The sequence below is a fragment of the Coenobita brevimanus genome, chromosome 16, assembly GCF_032717465.1.
Source record: "Coenobita brevimanus isolate Jiangsu-jjx chromosome 16, ASM3271746v2, whole genome shotgun sequence".
Lineage (NCBI taxonomy): Eukaryota > Metazoa > Arthropoda > Malacostraca > Decapoda > Coenobitidae > Coenobita > Coenobita brevimanus.
The window spans coordinates 15629988-15648002 of record NC_136969.1 but is presented as its reverse complement, the minus strand read 5'-3'; the positions used below and the strand labels follow the sequence as shown (position 1 = coordinate 15648002).

General features: G+C 44.0%; 1 protein-coding gene across 1 annotated transcript in view; it reads left to right on the top strand.

Annotated features, from left to right (window-relative positions):
- Nucleotides 1-10967, top strand: part of LOC145390979 (uncharacterized) — a 175965-nt gene extending 164998 nt beyond the window's left edge. The window contains exon 4 of the mRNA XM_080265713.1: nucleotides 10894-10967. Coding sequence (XP_080121839.1) covers nucleotides 10894-10967 — 74 coding nt within the window. The remainder of the gene's footprint in view (nucleotides 1-10893) is intronic.
- Nucleotides 10968-18015: the final 7048 nt, after the last annotated feature.

Genomic DNA, 18015 nt, shown 5'->3' with positions numbered 1-18015 from the left:
ATCAACAGACATCTTAAAAGGCTTAGCAAAATTTGGAGTAGCGAGCACTGGCTGACTTAATAGGATGGCTTTAAGTTTGCTGAAAGAGGATTCACAGTTATCGGTCCAGACAAATTTAACTCCCTTTTTCAGTAGGTCTGTAAGTGGTGATACGAGAATTGAAAAGTTAAAAACAAATCTCCTGTAATAACTTACCATTCCCAAAAATCTTTGTAGCTCTTTCCTACTTTTAGGTCTGGGGAGATCACTTATAACCTGAACCTTAGCTGCTGGTGGTGCAACGTGTCCATCACCAATTACATACCCAAGGTACTGAACTTTAGCTTGACCAAACTCACACTTTGACAAATTAGCTACAAGATTAGCCTGAACCAAACGCTCAAGAAATTTACTGACATGGCATAGGTGATCTTTCCAGTTGTCACTGAAGATTAATACATCATCAATATAAACAACACACCCTGCCAAACCCTCTGTTACAACATTCATGAGCTTCTGAAATGTGGCTGGTGCATTCTTCATACCATATGGCATTACAGAACATGCAAAAGTCTTTCCCAGTGTTACAAAACATGAGATCTCCCTACCACGTTCAGTCATAGGTACTTGCCAGTATCCCTTTAACAAATCAAACTTACTTATGTACCTAGCCTTTCCGATCTTGTCTATGCAATCTTCCACGCGAGGGAGAGGGTAAGTGTCTGTTTTGGTTATCTGATTAACACGTCTGTAGACGATGCAAAGCCACTGTGACCCACCTGGCTTAGGGACTAGAGTGACAGGAGAACGCCACTCGCTCTGACAGGGCTCAGTCATCTTGTGGTCCAACAGGTAGCCAAGCTCCTTCTCGATGAGAGGAACTTTCACTGGGTTCACATGGTAAGGAGGCAGTTTAATTGGCTTTGTGTCTCCAACATCGACATCATGCATCAACACAGTGGTTCTTCATGGAGTGGCACGGAACACTTGTGGGTACTCCTGCAGTAATGCCGAAAACTCCAGCCTTTCCTCGGGAGGTAGATGAGAAAGCTTAGTCTGGAGATCATTCATGATATCAGGATTTTTCCCCAAACTATCACTCAGGCTCATACTGCATGGGAGAGCTTCACTTGCAGACTCTGGTGGAACAACTACAGTGCAGACTGGATTATTTTCGTCCGGCCTGTGATATAACTTTAGCATGTTGATGTGACATAGTTGCTTCTTCTTTCTACGATCTGGTGTAGCGATGACATAGTTAACATCACTGAGTTTCTTCTCCACGAAATAAGGACCACTAAACTTGGCTTGAAGAGGTTGCCCATGAACCGGTAGCAGAATCAAAACCTGATCTCCTGGCTGAAAGTGGCGTAACCTGGACTTCTTATCATACCAAGTCTTCATCTTCTCCTGAGCAGCTCCTAAATTCTCTCTCGCCAGCTGTAAAGCAGTAGACAGCCGTTCTTTGAACTTCATCACATACTCCAGCAGGTTGACGTCATCTTCCTCCGACAGCCAGCATTCCTTGAGTAACTTAAGGGGTCCTCTTACTTCATGGCCAAACAGTAGTTAAAAGGTGAGAAGCCCAGTGATTCATTTGGAGATTCTCTTGCAGCAAACACAACGAATGGAAGACCTTTATCCCAGTCTTTCTGATGTTCCAAACAGTATTTCTTGAGCATCGATTTGAGTGTTTGATGATATCTCTCCAACGCTCCTTGAGTCTGGGGATGGTAAGCTGAAGACGTGACCTGGGTGATGCCCAACTCTTTCAGAGACTGCTTGAAAACATTTGACATGAAATTACTTCCCCGGTCTGACTGTACCTCCTTGGGCAGACCAAACTTTGTGAAGAACCCTAGCATTTCCTTAACCACGTTTTTTGCTGAGATATTTCTAAGTGGAATGGCTTCAGGATAACGAGTAGCCATATCAATCAGGGTCAACACATAAGAAAATCCTGAAGAAGTCTTAGGAAGAGGGCCCACAATATCCACCAACACACGGGTGAAAGGCGCCTCAAAAGGAGGAATGGGAACTAGAGGTGCAACCTTTTCGGTCTGATTACACTTCCCCACAACTTGACAGGTGTGACAAGACTTACAATACCAGGAAACATCTCTGAAGATACATGGCCAGTAGAAGTGTTTCAAAATGCGTGCCACAGTCTTCCTCACTCCAAGGTGTCCTGCCAAACTGGAATCATGAGCCACTCTAATGATATCCTGCCTACAAACACGAGGGATGACAACTTGATGTACAACCTCCCATTCACAGTCGGCTGATGCTGTTGGGGGTCTCCACTTCCTCATAAGTACTCCTGACTTTACATAATAACAAGTAGAAGCACCGGCTGACTCTTCCTCACTGCAAGCAGAGTTAGCTAGACCTTTCAACTCAGGGTCAGCAACCTGCAACTCAACCAACTCTTGACGAGACAAATTATCAACACTGCGCGGTACTGCCTCATCTGGTGAGTGGTCCAAATTAGCAAGAAAAGTGTCAGCTAGGATAACATCATCATCATCATTATCCTCTAAGTCACCAGTAACTTTCGACTTAGCCCTAGTGACAGCACATGCAGGGAACACATCAGGGACATCACAATCCTGGGCCGCAGCCACTGGCTCACTAGACAACTGAGGAGCTGGACACACTTGACTTCCACCAATATCATTTCCAAGTAAGAAAGTTACACCTGACATTGAGAGTGTCTCAACCAACCCAACCATAACGGAACCATTAACAAAACCAGACTCTAAATTCACTCTGCACAGAGGGACAGAGAAGTAATTATTCCCTACACCTTGTAAGATTACAGTTTCATCAGAGGAATTAACATTAGAGCCTAGAACACTGGTCAGCATAAGGGATTGGCAAGCACCTGTATCACGATATATTTTAACTGATTTCCTGTCATTACTGTCCAGAGGACTGACAAAGCCTTCAGACAGGGAATTAGCACATGAACTCTTGAGAGTGTCACCCACGTTACTGCTCAAAAGAGGAGCTCCATCATAAGAATTTAATTTACCCCTCAAAGCAGGTTCAGTTAACTCAGTTAAAGAATTCTGGGAACTCTCAAGGGTGGACACTAGACCAATTGATTGAATATTTAAAGACTCCTTTTTGTTCACATCACGCTGTCTCCTGAAACATTTCTCCGTAGTATGACCAAGCTTACTACAATAAGTACATTTACTTTTCTGACATCTAGAGGTGAAGCTGGTATTTACTTCCTGAGAAACATCATCTTTATTCTCATTCCTGTTACCTGTACTCTGAATAGAGGCAACGTACTTACTCTCAGCTTTCCTTCTTTCTCTAGAATATCTCTTGTGAGTGAGAACATATTCATCAGCTAAAACTGCAGCATCAGACAAATTATCTATTCTTTTCTCATCAAGATATAGGCTTACATCTTTACTAATACATCTTTTAAAGTCCTCCAGCAAAATCATCTGCTTAAATTTACCAAAATCAGAATCCACATTCTTAGAATTTAACCACTGCTCTAACAGATCTTCTTTGATTTTTGCATACTCAACATGGGATTGCTTATCTTGCTTATAAGTTGTCCTAAATTTTACTCTATAGGCTTCAGGAACAAGCTCATAGGCCTTAAGAATCAAGTTCTTAACTACATCATAATTATCAGATTGATCCTGAGGCAAAGATGCATAAGTTACTTGAGCTTTACCGGTGAGAACAGTTTGAAGGAGTACTGGCCAATACTTTTTGGGCCAATTAAAACCTGTAGCTACCCTCTCAAACAACTGAAAATACTTTGTTAAATCAGATTCATTAAAAGGAGGGACAAGTTTAACATTTTTAGCCACATCAAAATCATCAGAGCTAGATGATCCACTTCCACCTTGTTTCATGCGATACTCATGGTCTGCCTGAATCCTGGCAAGTTCAATTTGTGCCTGTATCTGTGCCTCCTGAATACGAGCCTGAGACTCCGCCTCCTTAGCCTGAGACTCCGCCTCCTTAGCCTGAGACTCAGCCTCCTTAGCACGTGCTTGAAATTCAGCTTCCTTAACACGAGCCTCCTGCAGGGCTAGCTGTAACTTAGCTAATTCAATCAGCGTTTGCTCATTTGGAGGAGTTACATTAAACAAGCTTTTATTAATCTTGCCAATAATTTGATCTTTAGAATGATGAGAGTGAACTACAATTCCCAATTGTTGAGCAACAAGCTTAAGTTCATTCTTTGTTCTGTTTTCTACATCCAACACTGTTTGCACATTTGACAAAAAATCTTTGGCTTCATTAAGCGTAGTAATAGTAGACATCATCAATAAATCACAATCACAAAATATCAAGCAATATCCTTATGATAATATCCTGAATATCCTGATAAGAGGTCGCCAAATTTATGTTACGGAACAGAGAAAGATAATGTACACTTTAAGTGAGAATACTAATAATCACTACTGTCCCGTAAAGGTCCAGGTTCAAAACAAAAGAGTTAGGTGAAATTACAAGTTAAAGTTTAATGCTCAAACGAACAACAAAACATTCAGGACTCATAAGGATAATGTAATGGCAAAAAACAGGTTAAATATATGGGTAACTGCAATAGCCTCTATTAACACGAAATTAGCAAGAGTAAATTTATCTAAGTCAGCCCTGTTAAAATGAGATACCACATAATACTCAGTGAATGCCAGATATATTATTACAGATACAAAATATTATTAATGATGGCTGACAATAAGAACCTTACATAAATTACAAAAACCTTACTAGGCCTAAGAATTAACCTTATGCTACACAGTACAAGAAAAAATGCAACAACAGTTATACTCAAATTACACACAGCTGCTAGATGGTTGGAGACTTCCTGAGCACTCACAATAATAATAACTGAACAGGGGAGGACAGAGATGTGAACAAAATGAGGAGCAGATCTAAATGGCAATAATGCAGAGACTGAGCTCATTATATAGGGGCCAGGAGAGCTTGATACAACTTGTAAGAAGGACGCGCAAATGAAGCCATAGGGGACAAAGAGCTGACAATCCTGCTCTGAACAACAGAAAGGACGACTTACTCTATTATAACGGTAGAAGGGGGGACTGAGGCAGAACACGCTCGTGATCAAACATGCAGCATACTGTGCGTTAAAATTACACAAAGGATGATGAAATCATAGGCTAGGTAACAATATATATATATATATATATATATATATATATATATATATATATATATATATATATATATTTATAATTACACTTAATGCCTGCCAACTTCACATCACCGTTTTCAGAAGTACTGAAGCTAATTTGTAACGATCAGAATTTTAGAGATTATGGGAAATTGGGTATCGTGATTTTATCTGGGAGTGCGTGAGAGTTTAGATATTAGTACTCTTTGCGGGCCACTCAATCTCGTTTCTACCACTCCTTTGTGGATAAAATTTAAACTTAACATAACTTAGGTTAAGATTTACTGAGTATCAGGAACTGAAAGACAAATAACTTTTCGAACTGTGAATGAAACAAAGCAAACAAAATATAATCAGGATCTATGTCATCAGCAATATGAATCTTTACAACCTAAATTATTATTCGACGAATACTGATACACCTGGATATATTAATCCCGTGGTCTCAGTTGGACTCTTCGGGAAGAAACCTAAATATTACCACCAAAGATATTCTCTTAAGACTAAATAGGTACAACTCAAGAATCATATACAACTGAATACAATATTCAAATGGACCAGCTGATATTCACTTTGATTACATGAGCTAAGAAAGGGGGGGAGGTGATTTAGTGTAAAATGTTAGGCATTAGCTTGAATGCACAATTTGTGAACGATGGAGAGAGGAGCAGCAGTCTCATTATTCAGTACAAGTGAGATCGGGGGAATATCATCAATTTAACTAACGAACGTATATGAAGACTTAAATTACACGAGGGAGAAAGGGGGGGGGGAGAGGATGAGGGTTCGGCACTAATCTGTGAGCGACAGTCTCATTGTTAGACGCCGCTCCCTGTCTTTTTATACTCATCATCACAGTGTTCAGGAAATGGTTAAAACTTTTAACATATTACCCTCTTATAGTATTGACTCCTCCAAGTTCTCCAAAGAAAAGGAAAGATACGTTTGCACTCAACATACGTAGAAAAGTGACTTACGATGTTCAAAATTTTTGTAATAGGCATAAAGGAACTTTTTTATTCATAAGTAAGCCAAATGAATTAGGAATCCGAATAATTTTATTACCATGCAAGATTCATGTGCCTACGTAACTGTGAACACGACTCCAATAACATGAATTTCGTGCTTCACTAATGACTATCATCAACAATCTTATTTCAGACAACTCTCAATCCACTACTGCATAGTTCAAAAGAGGAGCACTATTAACACTGACATTTAAATCTCTAGATCAGAATACGAAGAAAGACATTCGCGATTATTAATCCCTACTAAAACCTACAATTCCACTGTAACACAGTGAATGCGGCAGTTAAATATTTACGAGGGTGGCCAGTGCTGTTAGTTCTTTTATGCTGCCCTCCAACAGATGAGTGACTACTGGGGGACCTATCCTGGTGCTTGGTTACGGAAACCTCCATTTTTTCGGCAGTAACGAGGGTCCCAGATTCCTCCAAGGAAGAGCTACCCTTTCTCTGCCTTGCTGGACCAGGAGCAGGAAGAACTTGAGGACGTGACTGTTTTGTGAGGGTGGTCATGTTACTCTTGAGTTGTCTGACTTCGGTTTTGGCTTGACTAACTGAGAGGCAGCAGCAGCCTGAGAGTAGGAAGTTGCAACAGGGGTGTCAGTTTGAGAGGTGGATTGGACAGGAGGCTCAGAGGGAGAGGTAGAGTGTGTGGCAGGAGGAACAGGTTCAGGGTCAGTCTGTGTTTCAACAGAACACATCACGGGACGGGACATTACCGCCGAAGCATAAGACCTACTTGACATGGGATTTGCATGCAACTCGTTCACCTTTTTCCTAACTTCGTAGAAGGAAATGCGCTCAGTCGCTCTCACTATGCAGACGTCTTTCTCCTCCTTCCACTTGGGACAATCCCTAGAGGAAGTGGAGTGTGCGCCCTTACAGTGAGAACAACGTACCGTCTCCGATGTGCAGTGCTCAGCATCATATCCCTGTGTTGCACATTTGCCACACACTGACTTGGAAGCCCGACAAGTGTTATCATATAATTGACACCTTAAGCAAAGAAGGGGATTGGGGATTTATGGCCTTACGTTAACAATTTTGTAGCCAATTTTGTCATGGTCTGGGAGAGAAACTTTGCCAAAAGTGAAGACAATAGTGGCAGTCTTTGGCCTCACACCTTCGGAATATCTAGTAATAAACCGGGCACCGATTACTTCCTGCTGAGCAAGTTCCTGTAAGATCTCGTCCTCTTCCATAACCATGAGATCCCTGCAGGTGATAACACCTTTGCAGGAATTCATGGAATGCGGAATCCTCGGCTCAACGTAATATTCGTGGAACTTACACAGTTTCATTAAGTCTTTAACCTGGGATGAGTTTATGGTTTTCATGAGTAGGTCTCCATTACCAAGTTTTTTAACTTGTTCCACCTCCCCAGCACAGTAATCAATCACTTTCTTGATGAGGAAAGGATTGAGACTGCTCAAGAAAGTAGAACCTAGAGCATGTAGGGTTACATATTGAGCATTATGTACAGGTATGTCCATGAGGGTACATGTCTGGGGCCATTCAGTCTGCGGGCAGTCAATCTATCTATCTGTCGTGGTTTTGTCAGGTCCACCTCCCCACAGCAGGGGAGTCCGACATAGTGACTGGATTGATTGTAGTAGAAACTGGCAGCGCAACTGCCAGGGTTATATACCGCTGGACAATGAGCTAAAAGACGCAGCAAATAAATAGTGCATATTCAGATAAAGTTAATAACTATTACTAGAAATAGAACACTGAAAATAATAAAAGAATAGTTAAAAGAAAATATCAATTACTTATAAAAGTGGAAGGAGGTCCTCCTCCTGAAGAAAACTAAAAACATCAGTAAAATCGCTATAGGCTTCACCAAGCATTGAGGAGAGACAGTAGGCACCATCTGCCCCTCTATGCTTATGGAGGATTCTCTGACGCAGGTCCCCCAAACATGGACACTCGACCAGCAAGTGACGGACAGTAAGGGGAACAAGGCAATCATCTCAGTACCACTGAGTCTCACCACTCATCAGGAACCCATGTGTAAGTCGAGAGTGCCCAATGCAAAACCTAGCAAGAGCCACCTCCAATCGCCGAGGCATGGATGGGAGAACCCTTGGCACAACCACTCTGTGAAAGACCTCTATCAGCTTATTATGAGCGACACCATCCCAGCGTCTCCGCCAACACGTATGAATTCTGTACTGCAAGTAAGGTGTTACATCAGAAGCAGGAAGCGGATATTCGGTTGGGGGCTGTTGAGAAGCTGCAGCCTTGGCCAAAGCGTCCGCCTTCTCATTGCCCACCACACCAACAGGTGCGGGAACCCAACAAAAATCCACTCTCTTCCCCCGACGACGAATGAGGAACAACCACTCCAAGATAGCTAAAACTATAGGATGGGAAGAGAGTCCAGGGCCAAAAGTGCCCCTTGAGAGTCGCTAAAAATAGTAAAATAATTGTCAGGGTGAACAAACACCATCTTCAGGGCTAAAATGATAGATGACAATCTGCAGTAAAAACTGAGGCAACCAAGGAAACACTACCTCCACGGCTAAAATTGGGAAATACCACTCTAAAACCAACACCAGATGCGGATTTAGAGCCACCAGTATATACAGGTACAGAACCACCATGACTAGAAGAATGTTCTAAAAATAACTGTATAAGACACTGAGGAGTGACAGAATCCTTTGAGCCTGCAAAAGACTTGGAGTTGCAGAAAGTTACCTTGGGCAATATCCATGGCACAACCTTCAGGATCCGAACAGGACTGACAGGTACTGCTGACAAACCAAACTCCTCCATAATATCCCGAACCCTATAGCCAAACAGGGGAGGCATGTGAGGGTGTCTACTATAATACAAAAAACAAGACTGTTTCATCACACACTCACAGACAAGTGAATCTGGAAGTCGATGAATCCAGAGCCAGCACCGCGCTGTGACAGACTGATGCAGTGGATCTAAGGGAGGCACACCAGCTTCCACCAACAAGCTGGGAATTGGAGACGATCAAAAAGCCCAAGTTGTGAGGCAAAGACCAGCATGATAGACTGCATCTAGAGTTTTTGTCTGGACTCTGTGGCAGAGGAGTATACCTCGCAGCCATATGACAGCTTGGAGGTTGCAAAAACCTGAAACAAATGCAAGAGCATCCTCCGATCAGCACCCCAAGAGGTACGGGGCAGAACCCTCAATAGATTGAGAGTCTTCATACATGATGTTTTAAGATTTGCCAAGTGTGAAACCCATGTCAAACGGCATTCAAACGTTAGGCCCAAGAATTTTGTCTCTGTCACACAACGGAGTCTCCTGCCACAAAGCTGGAGATCAGGTTCCGGATTTACCCCTCTCATCCTACAGAAGTGCATAGCCACAATCTTAGAAGGGGAAAACTGAAAACTCTTGGAAGTTGCTCATTCAGAAATCTTGTCCAAGGCAAGTTGCATACGCCACTCAATAGCAGACATGCGGGAGCCAGAAAACCACATAGTTAAGTCATCCACATAAAGGGATGAGGATAGCCCAGCAGGCACAGTGTCAATGATACCATTGATGGCCACCGCAAACAAGGAAGCACTTAAGACACTCCCCTGTGGGACACCTTCCTCCTGGCACAGTGGCGCAGAGAAGGTAGAACCCACATGGACCCGAAACACACGATCAGACAAGAAGTCTCCAAGCAACACAGGCAGACGACCACGTAAACCAAAGGCATGAAGTTATTGGAAGATGCCATAGCTCCAGGCAGTGTCATAAGCCTTCTCAAGGTCAAAGAACACAGCCACAAGATGTTGCTTAGAAGCAAAAGCTTCACAGATCGATGCCTCGAGCCTGATAAGGTTGTTTGAAGTGCACCATAATTTACAGAAACCACTCTGCGATGGAGAGTGAAAGGAACCCTTCTCCAGAAACCACATAAGTCTGACATTGACCATCTTCTCGAACAGCTTGCACACACATGATGTTAAAGTGATAGGGTGATAGTTGGTGACCTGGGAATGGTCTTTACCAGGCTTGGGAATGGGGAGGACAATACCCAACTTCCAACTCCTGGGAATAGAGCCCTCACTCCAAACCCTGTTAAAGAGGTCCAATGAAAACTGAAGTGAATCAGTCGGTAGATGATGGAGCAGAGTGAATGTAATGTTGTCAGGCCCAGGAGCAGTCTAAATTATACGGCTCTCTGCCACGAAAGCGAAAGTCAAGATCCAGCCTCTACTGATTCCTACAAAAGGTAGCAAATGGCTGAGAAGGATCATTTTTTGAGACAGCATAAAACTGATTTGCAAAAGCAGATGCTACTGCATCTGGTGCAGACACAAGTTCTCCATGAAGTCGCAACACCGGTGGGGAGGGGGGCGAGAACCTGCCAGAAATCTTGCACACCTTTTTCCACACCATAGGCATTGGAGTCGAGGATGTAACTGTTGAAACATACGAACTCCACGAGTTACGGTGAGCATTCTTCGTGACCCATCTATAGTGAGCATGTGCTTTGCGAAACTGGATTTTTAGAGAAACAACATTACGATTGGCAAAAAAACGATGGGCAGCTGCTTTGTAAGCTCCCTTTGCTATGGAGCAGTCATCATTCCACCATGGCATAGGTCTCCGGGAAAAAACACCAGAAGTCCATGGGATGGAATGAACCCCTGCTGAGAAAATGGTCTTAGTAAAATAACGTTCGTCATCATCGATAGTTGAAAAATCAGTAACCCCATTGGCAAATACACAAAGTTCCTCAAAAAGAGACCAATCAGTCCTATCCAGACAACAGAGTGGCATACGAGCTGCAGGAACAGAATGAGTAGACTAGACCATTACAGGATAATGGTCACTACCATGTAGATCATCCAAAACCTCCCAAGAAATATCAAGGGCACAGTCAGAGGAGGAGATGGTAAGGTCAGTGACAATACATGCCAGTCTGAACATTAAAATGGGTCGGCCTTCCATCATTTAGGACAACCAAATCTAAATCCCCAACCAGGGGCAAGAAGATCGCCCCGGGGATTTGAAAGTGAGTCACCTCACAAAGGATGGCGGCCATTAAGGTCACCAAGGAGTCGGAAAGGGGGTGCAAGTTGGCTGATAAGGGTTTCTAGATCAGCACGTATAACAGGAATGGAAGGTGGAAAATACAGACAACAGATGGTATGGTGCCTCCCAACGTGCATCTGTACTGCTAGAACTTGAAAAGACTGTATCACAAAAGATACAAAGGGGACATCAGAACAGCACAAAATTGCACATCCACTGCTGTGACCACCAGGAGGAGATGCATAGAAGACCTCATACCCCCTAATAGAAGGGAACTGTCTGTTCCCCACCATCATCATCTGAAGACAGACACATAGTGGGTTCAGAGCAGAGAGTAATAACTGCAATTCCTCCCAATTTGCCATGGCACCTGTACAATTCCATTGTAGTATACTGGCTGAGAATCCCTTAGTACCCATAGTGAAGGAAGAATCAGGATGAGGGGCGAGACAACCTTGTCTCCCGACTGGGTTTGGACTGATGCTTATGAAAGCCCTTTGGAGGAGCCTGCCCAGCATCAGAAACCCGCACCCTCTGTCTAACATCTGAAGGCAAACATGGGGACGAGGAAGTAAGTTTTACAACACTCCTTCTTGGAGTGGGCATACCAGTTTGTTTGGAAAGCAGCTTGGGGGCCACCTTTGGAGATGTAGGACAGCCGGTGCTCCAACCAGAAGCCTCAGAAGTGGAAGTAGAATCCACAGGACTCGAATCTTTTGAGGGGACGATCCCATGCTTCAGATCTGAAGCACCAACGAGCTTTCAGCCACTGAAGTGGGGGCATAAACAGTAGGAGTAGCGGTTGGGCATCCGTCTTTCTCACAAACAGTACTAATCATGGGAACAGCATTCTGCATATCACAAGTTAAAGGAGTGGTTACTGGAATGGGACCTCTCCCATGTGTTGCTGTCACAGCAGCATCCCCCAACTGGGACGTCTGTGATGACTGATTATCCCGAGAAGTAGGTGGGGCAACATGAAGTGTTGTCTTGTTGTACTGTGGGACCTCCTTACACCGTGAGGGAACTGAAGCAAAAGTGACTGTGGGGCAGATAAACATCCCTCTGATCCTTTCCTTTGCCTCTGCAAAAGAAATCTCACGGGTTTGAACTGACATGACTTCTTTCTCAAACCGGTACTGGTCACACCATGTTGACGAAGCTGGGTGAGCACTGTGGTAGTTGATACACAAGGGAGGATTCGGGCAGTCCATCTCGCCATGTGAATTGCCACCACAATTAACGCACACCTGTGGGGACCTTGCATGTTCCTACGACAAGACCTGCTGACATGCCTAAATCTCTGGCAATGAAAGCACCGCCTAGGTCCTGGGACATATGTCTTGACCCGAAGGCAGTAGTGTGCTGCCTCTAAGACATCATACAATGTCAACCGATCTAAGGTGACGATTAGTGATGGTGTGCCGGTCAATATCCCATTTACCTTTTTCTTTATCCTCTCCACCTTCACTACACCCTGGTCTTTCAGCCCATCCAGGAGATCCTCCTCCGAGTACCTAAGGAACTCCTTAGAGAAGACAACACCCCGAGTCTGGTTTAGAGTGGAAGGACTGGTGGCTGTGACATCATAGGAGGCTAAATATTTGATGGCATGGATGCGGGCACTTTGGTCTGCATCCCTGGCCTCTACAAGAAGTGACCCACCTGCCTGTGGCACAACCTTTGGGGATGACCCACAAGCCCTGACCAGGTCATGGTGAACCTTAAATGCATTGTGGTCCCTGAAAGAGGAACCATCAGCCATCTTCAAAACTATGAATTTCTTACACTGATCAGGAAGAAAGATGTCAGGTATTGTCTCAGTGAAGGGTGAGAGAGCTTTCTTGGAGGGCTGAGTGCCGCTTCCTCAAAAGCACTCCTTACCCTTACGTGGTACAGGGTCGACAGGAGCACCAACATGGCCAGTTGATAGGGACTCATGGGCCCAGCCACCTGCCACATGAGTACCAAAAGTGGAGGGAGACTCAGCCATAATATGACTATAACTAACTTCATTCCCCCACCCCCTACACCCACCATGGAGCCCAACAAGGGGAGGTCGTATGCCAGGGACAACACCTCTGGCGACCCCAGAGGTAGCAGGAGTTTACACAGGCAACCACCGGAGGACGTGGGCAAGGGTGACTCCAGGACGATAGGAGCCACCAGATCCCCCAGTGTCCACTTGGCCCTAGCCAACGCATGACCAGCCGATTGACCTGATTGGGCCCAATCAGGCCGCCCATCTAGCCAGAATAAGGGACCAAAGAGGTGTATTGCTAGCTGCAGGGAACATCGTGCAGCATCGCGCAACCTCTAGGACTCCTGCCTCCCAGCATTATGGGACGCCACGCACGGCAAACACGTGGGGAGGCAACAGCCCTGCCCTAGATGGTAAATGGGGAGGGAATAACATCACCAGCAGGCCTCCTCCACCAGTGATGTAGGGGATGCTTGGTCCACAAGGTCGACAACCGAACCCTACAAAGGTAGGCAGGCCTCCTGAGTAGGTGGCATTGTCAGCCACACTTCTACCCCACCACCACGTCAAGGTGACCCCCCTCAATGGGGTCCCCGTAACAGGGGAAGTGGGAAGAAGAAAAAACGAGGAAGGGACAAATAACCTGGGACCACACACCTGGGGCTGAGATTGCCCTCAAACCACTCCAGGGAGGCCTGGCCGTGTTAATTCACGCCCCAGGGTGATCAGTGGGGGGAACCCTCCATGGGCAAGAAAGCAAAGGTAATCTCTCTAAAGAGGAACAGACACCTACTGCTCCTAGCTATCGGGAAGAAGAGGAAAATGAGAACTAACTATCCTAACACTCACCAAAAGGATGAAAAAAAAAAAGAAGCTAATTGCTGGTGAGGCAGCTCTACAAAGCTAGAGGAGAGAGCAGATGAAATACACGTCCACACTCTCCGCGACCATGCATAAAAGTCCAGCCCATCCCGCGGCTTTTTTTTTTTTTTTTTTTTTTTTTTTCCTGCCTATCAACCATTGGGGCCGAAGCCCCTGGTTATTAAGGCCGTGTATATATATATATATATATATATATATATATATATATATATATATACATTTAAACATATATATACAAACATATATATATACATACATACACACACACACACACACACACACACACACACACACACTTCCATGCATACATACAGACACACTTTCATGCAAACGTACATATATATATAATAATTTTAATCTTATTTATTTTTTTATTTTTTTTGGAATTTTTATTTTTTTAATTTTTTCTTGGTTTTTTATTTTTTATACCTTATATTATAGAGGAAAACTAATCTAAAGACCCTAAAACTAATCACTTAACAGGCAAATCACTAACCTATACTAAATCCTACAGAGACAAATAGCTAAACCTACACTAATGGTAAAAATACCTCGACTAACAGAACACCATCGACTACAGATATGTAATGCCTTTCTACATGACACACCTGCACTCATCACCTGGTGACTGTTAGTCGAGGCACAACCTAATATAGGGGACATCAATATATAAAAGGGAACCAGACGAGTCAGGAACATTTCCATATACGTCAGCTGTCGTCCCTAATAAGAATAACTTAAGCAAGATAATGTAATGTATTTACATAATTTGTACAGAAAGTGAAGAACCTCGCCCAGCAGACCACCATCGACTGCAAGTGCCCAATACCTTCCTATATTGCACACTTGCACTCATCAGCTGGTGACTGTCAGGCGAGGAACTTGGCTTAATGTAGGGGACATCTATATTAGAAATAGATCGGTGGGAGGAGGAACTATTTAAAATATGTCAACTGTCAACCCTAATTAATATTACAATATATACATATTTACTCTTCATAAAAACCATAACCACACAGTAAAAAAGTCACATCACTCTGATCAGTCCGGTCTCTCTCAAGAAAGCCATCAATTTATCAGTCATAACAATGTCCCCATCACCCAGGATGGTGGAAATGGTGAAGGGGACGTCTACTGCGCCGCAGTAATTTATAAGTGAAGCACGTTCACGAATAAATCGCCGACAGCGCAGGATGATATGACTGATAGATAACACCGCATCACAGATGTCACAGTGCGGTGGGAAGCGTCTTTCCATATATGGTTTTATGTGGGTTACAATGGTGGCATTAAGCCGTAACCGTGCCAACACTTTTTCTTCTAGGCGACTGGGACGGTTGGCAGTGTCCCAGTCGCCCAGGTACGGCTTACAAGTTGGAATATTTAGTCTGGTCCACTGACCTTGCCACAGAAGATTTATTGATTTCTTTCCGAGAGATAGACTCGACCGTAGATCACGAAGAATGTCCCAAGTCTCCTCGAGTTCTACAGCCGACTTTGCAAGTAAGTCAGCCTGCTCATTGCCGTAGATACGACAATGACCAGGCACCCAGATCAGCGTGAATGACTTGTTGCATGAATGCAACTTATTAACGATGCGGCCCTGGATCTCATGAGAGTCCATAGTGCAAGATGCAATTGCCTGAAGGGCTGATTTTGAATCTGAAAATATGACAAATGAGTCATGTCTAGAATTGAGAGCATAGTCTATGGCTTTGTCAATAGCAAAAAGTTCTGAAGTAAACACAGATGTATGAGTTGGCAACCGATACCTGAGGGCACATTCAGTCGACCACACACTTGCACCCACACATTCACTCGACTTGGAGCCGTTGGTGTACAATTGATTGGACCCCAAGTGACGAACAATGATGTTACGAAACAAGTGGTGGACCTCTGCCTCCGGCGCCTTGGCCTTTGGTGCTGGGAGCCATGTAACATCGACTGTAAAGCCGGATGGCTCCCAAGGCGCTATATTTTTAAGCACCAACTTGTCACAGTCACTGGGGTCCACATCAAGCTCCTGAGTCAGTAAGTGGAGGCGAGCGGCAAGTGGCCGACGCACCCCCCGTAGAAGGTGGTGGTATTGACGTAGGGGGGTACAGGCCACATTGCCGATATTACTTTTTCTTAATGTCCTTATGCCGTAGGACAAGGCCAGGTGGTCACGGCGAATACGGAGGGGAGGCACATTCGCCTCCACTTCCATACGAGCCACACGGGTACACCATACAGCTCCAAGACACATTCGCAAGCATTTATTCTGTAACACATCCAATCCTTTCAGCGTGGCATCAGATGCCGAGCCATACACCTGTGCGCCATAGTCTAGCTTTGATTGAATAAGGGACTTATACACCATTAATAAAGATTTTCTGTCGGCACCCCAGGTAGTACCCGCTAGGTACTTGAGGACATTTAACGGTTTATCACAACGAGCAAGCAAAGTATTAACGTGAAGTTTAAAATTCATTCTATGATCAAAATGTATTCCTAAAAATTTTACAGAATTTTGAAAAGGTACCGCCTGATTATACAAAGTTAAGCACAAATTAGGTACGTTACGATTAGTGAAAACTATAGCGGCACACTTACGTATGGAAAACTTAAATCCCCACTGCAAGGCCCATTGGTGGACGGAGTCAAGGGCTGCTTGAATCCGCCCAGCCGAAAATTGTGCATTACGGGAAGAGTGCCATATTGCACAATCGTCAGCGTAGAGTGAGTATTTAAGATTCCTCGGGATGGGAGCTGATGACAGAATATCATTGATCATAATACTAAATAAAGTAGGACTAAGCACACTTCCCTGAGGCACCCCGTTTTCCTGGATAAATATATCCGATGTTACGTTATGGGGCAATTTGACAGAGAAAGTTCTGTCCCTTAAGAAATTTGAAATAAAAACAGGCAAATTTCCTCTTAAACCATAAGCATAGAGCTTCATTAATATACCGTGTCGCCATGTCATGTCATAGGCTTTATGGATGTCCAAGAACACCCCTATCATGAATTCTTTATTGGCAAATGCCTCTGCAATACAGTGCTCCAAATTCATTAAATGAGCTAGTGAACTTCTGTATTTACGGAAGCCACATTGTTGATCATTTAACAAATTCTTCGACTCTAAAACAAAAAGAAGCCTATTGTTAACCATTCGTTCCATGACCTTACATAGACAAGAAGTCAACACAATAGGACGAAATGACGTGGGATTCATAAGACGACCAGCCTCTTTGGGTATCGGTATGACGTGCGCAAAGTGCCATGAGTTTGGGAACGTTCGAGACGCCCAAATCTCATTGTACAATGCTAACATCTTAATCAGGTTGTCCTGATTAAGATGCTGGATCATACCGTACGTGATGGTGTCTGGTCCAGGGCTGGTGTCTTTACAGGATTTAAGGGCAAGGAGCAGTTCATCTAGCGTAAACTCTTGGTTGTACGGGGAGTTTACGTCTTCTGTGGCAAAGTCTAATATCTGTAGCTCAGCCGTGCGTTTATGATGTTGGAAACGTGGGTCATAATTGGCTGAGCTACTTACATGAGAAAAACTCCTGGCGAGGATGTTAGCAACGTCCATGGGCTCATCATAGATGTTATTATTTACTTGCAAGGTGGTAATGGGGAAATATGGGCCTTTATTATTTAATATTCTTATGGTGGACCAGACTTTACGTAATGGTGTTGTGCGAGTCACCGTGGACACAAAGGACCGCCAGGAGTCACGTTTGGCCCTTATTATTCTCCTTGCCTCAGCCCGTGCCTGTTTGTATGCAATAAAATTTTTCTCAGTGGGCTGACTATCAAAAATCCTGTATCTCCTATTGCGTTTTCTTAATGCTTGTAGGCAATCCGGCGTCCACCAATGTGCTCTATGCTTCGCATGAACTGTAGAAGTCTTGGGAATAGCAGCCTCAGCTGCGTGTAATATGGATTGGGTTATATTTTCGACC